Source organism: Anneissia japonica, unplaced genomic scaffold (assembly GCF_011630105.1).
Source record: "Anneissia japonica isolate Jap-2015-1 unplaced genomic scaffold, ASM1163010v1 scaffold1065_len1792383_cov172, whole genome shotgun sequence".
NCBI classification, from domain to species: domain Eukaryota; kingdom Metazoa; phylum Echinodermata; class Crinoidea; order Comatulida; family Comatulidae; genus Anneissia; species Anneissia japonica.
Genome location: NW_022684135.1, coordinates 1,288,455 through 1,294,771, shown reverse-complemented (window position 1 = coordinate 1,294,771; position 6,317 = coordinate 1,288,455). Strand labels below are relative to the sequence as shown.

The following is a 6,317-nucleotide window of genomic DNA, read 5'->3' as shown; positions in this document are numbered from 1 at the left end:
AAAAGTCGGCTACTGTCTGTTATATTACGTTTATATATATTTAGCCATAATACACGAAAATAATTAATTAAAATAAAGAAAATGTAACGATGCACTTCGTATGATTGGTTTTTTTATTGGAGTTACTTTTATCTTTGTGAAAATTGCTTTTAATGTACATCAATTTGATCTTTTGTAAAGGCGCTATATAAATGCTTTTTAATAATAATAATAATAATAATAATAATAACGTGAATGACTTATGAATTTTATTTTCTTTTTTTATATCAATCAAATACAGCTCGTAAAATGCTAAAGCGTCTGAGCTTCGGGGAAAGTTTTCCCCCTCGATCCCACCGGGACCTTTGGCAGCACCAAAAGGGCCCACCAGCTACGCCCTTAATGAGGTTAGACAGGTATGAAACACTAGTTTAGAAAATGTAGATTGGAATTATTCCTGGTACACTAAGGTAAACTGAACTTTAAACTAGTACGAGGATAACAAGAATATGAGGCTTCACCTTTTCCTAGTATTCGCGATCCCTATGTAGGCCTATTTCTGAACACTTCCCTAACTTACCGTTAGCTTCAGCTTTACACACAACATAATTTGAGGCAGCAAGTAAAACAATTGTACATTTCCATAACATCTCTTTGATGATGTCACACATTAAAAGGGAAAATGTGTGAGAAGGATACGTTTTATGATTACGAAAAAGTTTCACGGGTGTTGACAAGGATGTTACCTCTGTCTTCCAGTCTATAAGTAGTGTAACCTATGAAGTATTATCTCAGAAATATTATATCAATAAGACACATGTAGCGTATGTATGTACGCATAAGTATGAAGCAACATGATTAAAAATGTTAATTTTTAATAAGCGTTCAATAATCTTCAAAACGAACAAAAGGTACACAAAACCATTAACAAACAACATTTATATAAGGTTCATTCATTATTAATTCAATGAAAGCATCGCTTTTCAACAAATGTCATTTTACTGAGTAAAAATCAATCAATAGCATCATCATAGATCAAATTAAAATTAATATCTAGATGAATTGGTTATTCACATAAAAACGAAGGCCTGTTGGGTTTTTTTTTTTTACTTTTTTCTAAATCGTTGTTCTACAACTACCTGACGTTAGATGAGAATTTAATTTCTTTTAAATCGATTTATGTATATATAACATATTATGAACAATTAATTCCTTTCTAACTTATCGTTACCATTTTAGCTTTGCACACAGCATATGCAGCAGCAAATAAAACAATAGTACATTTCCTAAGTATTTCTTTGATGATGTCACACAATCACTTAATCCTTTATTCCTCGTTAGTCCCCTCCTCATGTCAATATTCATACGCCACTAACAGTGAGCTAAACACTAAACTCAGGAAAGCCAGACTCCTGTTAACAATGCCAGAGTAAGTGGTCGTGTTCTATTAACAAAAATACAATTTCTAAGTAACAAAAGCGGCCGGAAAAATTATTTTTTTATTTAGCAGTCGCGCTGGGTGGATTAAAATCTTTGCAAACCGGAGCAAATTTTAATAAAAGGGTATTCATTATTAATTGCAATAAAACATTGCATTTTAAAGAACTTGTTAGGTAAAAACATCAACGCAACTAAGACCATCAAAATTGCATTAAAATGAAATTATTATCTTGTTGAATTGTTTAGTCATATAAAAGTAGGCAAGATAATTTTTATACATTAAATATGAATGAACAATTTTTGTTCTAAAACTCTCTGGGGTCAGATAGAACTCAGTTTCTTTTTGTAAGTGTATGAACCCTTTTTTTAACCAAATTAAAAGAAGTTGACCCTTCTACCGTATCCTAGAAGGTCGGCTGATATTCATTGGCCTATAAATGCAATTATGTGATGCTTTTATAAGGATTAGGAAGTTTGTTTTAAGCGCCTTTCACATCTATTCAGGTTCCAGTTTTTATGTGCACGGTAGCCTACGTAAATAAGCCTAGGCCTACCGATGGCGAGTTCATTCTTAGTAGGCCTAATTCCTACATATAGTCTAGGTTTTGGTTCCTTCCATGTTTTAGACAAATAATATGAATAGGTCTACCTGATGCGATACATAGGCTTATGGTTGACTAACCTGTTGGCTTGGGGGGGGGGGGACCATTGAAGAAAGGACAAATTTTTGTGCGGGAATAATTAGCACAGAGTGTGTAAATTTATATCACTGTTTCATCCTGGTGGTGTTTAATAATAATAAAGGTGTTTAATAATAATAATAATAATAATAATATAATAATAATAATTATTATTATTATTATTATTATTATATGTAGGTTTTTATATAGCGCTCTATGCAATTAAGTTTTAGACCGTTTTACCGCATTATTACCTCAGTCATTGCCTATGGGAAAACTGCATAGTTTGCTGCATAAAATATATCAGTGCATGTTGCACTCGAACCCCCTCAGGTGCCCACTATACTCCTGGGTGGAGAGAAGCAATGCAGATAAAGTGCTTTGCTCAAGGACACAAGTGAAATACACAGCAGTGCGGGATTGAAACCCCGACTTCAAGGTTGGAAAACTAAACCGGTGCAGTTGCGCTAAACGTTTTTAACTCATTATTAGATTTGTAAATGAGGAGACTAGACTTTATAACTTTCAACAAGAAAACCATTTAATGTGAAAAACAGTTAGCGAGATACAGAACCTTCTTGGCGGTTCGCTACAGTGTCGTTCCCTGCATATACGTGTAATTGAGAAATTGTTTTTCTGTGTTACCAGAAATAACTACCTCATAGATTTATTCACATTTGTTTGACAGAATATGGAAATTTTCAAATGCATTCTTTCAAAAGTATTCTTATAGAAAATTATTTACTTCAAATTAAAAGTTTTAAACAAAGACAACTATTAACCAAATTTTGTTTAGGAATCCTTGATATTGAGATTAAGACAGGTAGATGGTATGGGATTTTGTTAGAAAAAAGATTATGTAAATTATGTTACCGTAATGAAGTAGAAGATGAGTTTTACTTCTTGTTGATCTGTCCTTTTTATAGTAAGTTAAGAGAAAAGTTACAATTATCCAACAGAAACTAAATTTGTAAATTTAATGTCAGCTGACAAATTTACTTTAATTGAGTAAATTTCAAAATATATTTATCTTGCTATTAACAAAAGAAATAACTATGTTAATTAATATTGCGTCTGATTGTGTTAATATTTGTTCTTATACTCCGGGCCGTTGGCCTATGTTTTTTAATAAATACCCTAAACGTTGTGTCTAGGGAAGAATAATATTTAATAATAATAATAATAATAATAATAATAATGATAGTAATAATATGACAATATATTATTATTATTATTATTATTATTATTATTATTATACTTTAATTAACCATTTTCATGTACTTCATGGTAAAACTGAAAATAATGAATTGAATGTTGCATAGTAATAATATCACTAACATTCTACAGTATGAACAATGGTAATGATATCTGGAAAACTTCAACTACATCTCATCTAATAGGATAATTGATAACCCAGAAAATATGACACCCCTTTCTCCAGGGGTGTCCCTTAAGTGGTGAATTGGACAGTACACGAGAGAGAGAATAAACCTACTCATTTCCGATTGTTTTTCTTTGACTCATCTTTCTAAACAAATTACTTAATGACTTTGCAATTTTACTATATTTGGTGCAAGCATGTAACAGGTTAAGACAATCCCATACATGCCTATTTTAACACTGCTGTATAAATTAAAAAGATGTGTCTGATGTAACATTATAATGCATTTTTGAGCCATTAGACAAAATTACCGGTACTGATTATACAGCTATGGCTTTCACAGGCACGGATCCAGTAGGCGTTTTGTCACTAAATATGTATACATTGAAATTTGCACTACTCACTTTTCTATTCTGAAAATGTTGTGTGCCCCCCCCCCCCGGACACCATTTTAAAAATTCTGGATTCACCCCCGGTTCACCATTGTAAAAACTAATTATGCACAATGGTAATGATATCTAAAAAAACTGCTGTTTTTCCAAACAGTACTTTCTTTTGATTGTTTTTCTTTGACTCAGCTTTTAACAAATTACCTTATTACTTATGGCAATGGTCAATGGTCGTGTATTTATATAGCGTCTTCCACAGACAAAAAACATGTCTCAAGGTGATTTAAAGCCATAAGAGACAAAAAACAAAAAGTTATTATTATTTAATGGACTTGCGCGAACGTGTGGTGGACGGTGCAAGCAAGTAACAGATGATTACAATCATATGCATGCCTATTTGAACATTGTTGTACAAATTCAAAAGATGTGTATGACAAAATTACTGCATATTCAGCCATGGCTTTCGTCGTCATTGTAAAAACATTCTATGCACTACGTGACGACGGTAATAATATCTGAAAACTTAACTAAATCTTATATAGGATAACTGATAACCCAGAAAATGACTTTTTCTCCAGTGGTGTCGCTTTGGTGGTAAATTGGACAGTACACAAAGAGACAACTTCCAGTTTTTATAAATAGTTCTTTTCTTTTGACTGTTTTATCTTTGACTTATCTATACTTAATGATTTGACAATTTGACTTAAGTATTTGGTGCAAGAAAGTAAAAGGTGAGGACAATCTTATACATTGCCTATTTTAACACTGTTTAAACAAATTTAAAAAGTGTGTCTGATGTGGTGTAAGGGTGAATAGCTAAGCGGTTAAAATGATTGCCTTCTATTCCCAGAGTCCTGGGTTCAATTCCTGTTACAGCAGGACATTTTCTAACGACTTAAAACAACTCCACCACTTGGTTTATAAAGAACCATCCTGTAAATGGCGAGTGTACTTGCTGCTGGATGAGAAGAAAATAAATAAATAAGTAATGTTATAATGTATTTAAACATTTTCATATGTTATTCGTTGAACTGAGTTTATAATTATGTGTATTGAAGTATTTTGAGGTAAATCACAAAACCCATGAGCTGCATATATCAATCTATATTTTTTTGTGCTATTTTTTTAAAGGCTTACCGTATCGTAATACGTACACACGAGTTCAACTTGCGTTACTAAACTAGGTCGTTATTCTGTATTTAGGAGTACATAACGCAATACTCTGCTATGGAACACAGAATACATTGTTAAATAGTGATGATGTATGTACATTTTTGAAGTTATAAACAATTGATGTGAAGGAAATAAATAAATAAGTAAAGTTATAATGTATTATATTGTCATATGTCATTACATTGTCATATGTTATTCGTTGAACGGAGTTGATAATTATGAGTACTGAAGTATTTTGAGGTAAATCACAAAACCCATGAGCTGCATACATCTATCTAATACTTGTCTTGTGCTATTTTTTTAAAGGCTTATCCTAATACGTACGCACGAGTTCAACTTATGTTATTAAACCAGGTCGTTATTATGTATTTAGGAGTACATAACGCAGTACTCTGCTATGGAACACAGAATACATTGTTAAATAGTGATTATGTACAGGGGCGGATCCAGAGATGTCCAAAAGGGGGGGGGGGCCGAAATTTGGGCCGATCGCGAAATTTGTGTGTTCTAGACGCCCGAAAATAACATTTTAGGCGTTGTGGGCTATTATTTTTTCTTTTTCTTTCTTTTTTCTTCCTTTTTTTAACCTCCCAAAAAGGGGGGGGGGAGGGCCGTCCCCCCTAAATCCGCCCCTGATGTATGTACATTTTTTAAAGTATAAACAATTGATTAACAAGTGTAAACAGTGTATCTGTTTTGTTAAATGATGTACATGTGGATGATTAACCAATTTATTGAACCGATCCACGAAAGTCTCCAATCTTCATCTGTCTTCAACCGTAAGATGCTCAGTGTAGGTTTAATGAATGTCACTTACATGATTGCTGAACCTCTTCTTAATTTCCTCTCGTACCTGTAGTATAATAGACCATTCCACAGTGTCAGTCAATATTAACTTCTCAGAAAAGGGCTAGGAACACGCGCTTGTCCTACAAACACGTGTTATCCCAAGGAACGAACATGTTTTCGTATGTTTTTACGCTGCCGTTTTGTGGGAACCTAGCAACAGTATCCAAGGGGCGGGGCTTAGCGGAAAGGTCCATTGTAAATAAATTTATTTTTAATTTCTTCAGTTAAAGGTTTACAATGCAATAACAATTAAATAGTAACATTCACTCACCTCTTTGCTGATGACGCACTGCGAGATCCATATTAAGAATCCTTGCATGGAATTCAAGATAACAAAGATGTATTCCATTATCTTCCAGTCACAAAAGACGATGATGACACCAAAAATCCACGTAAGTCCAACAGCTGGTATAAGGATTAGTATAC

The 6,317-nt window shown here is 33.0% G+C and overlaps 1 protein-coding gene across 1 annotated transcript in view; it reads right to left on the bottom strand.

Annotated features, from left to right (window-relative positions):
• Positions 1–5,841: 5,841 nt before the first annotated feature.
• Positions 5,842–6,317, bottom strand: part of LOC117103641 (adhesion G protein-coupled receptor L3-like) — a 13,376-nt gene continuing 12,900 nt past the window's right edge. The window contains exons 14-15 of the mRNA XM_033244228.1: positions 6,163–6,310; positions 5,842–5,895 (exon numbers count right to left, since the gene is read on the bottom strand). Coding sequence (XP_033100119.1) covers positions 5,842–5,895; positions 6,163–6,310 — 202 coding nt within the window. The remainder of the gene's footprint in view (positions 5,896–6,162; positions 6,311–6,317) is intronic.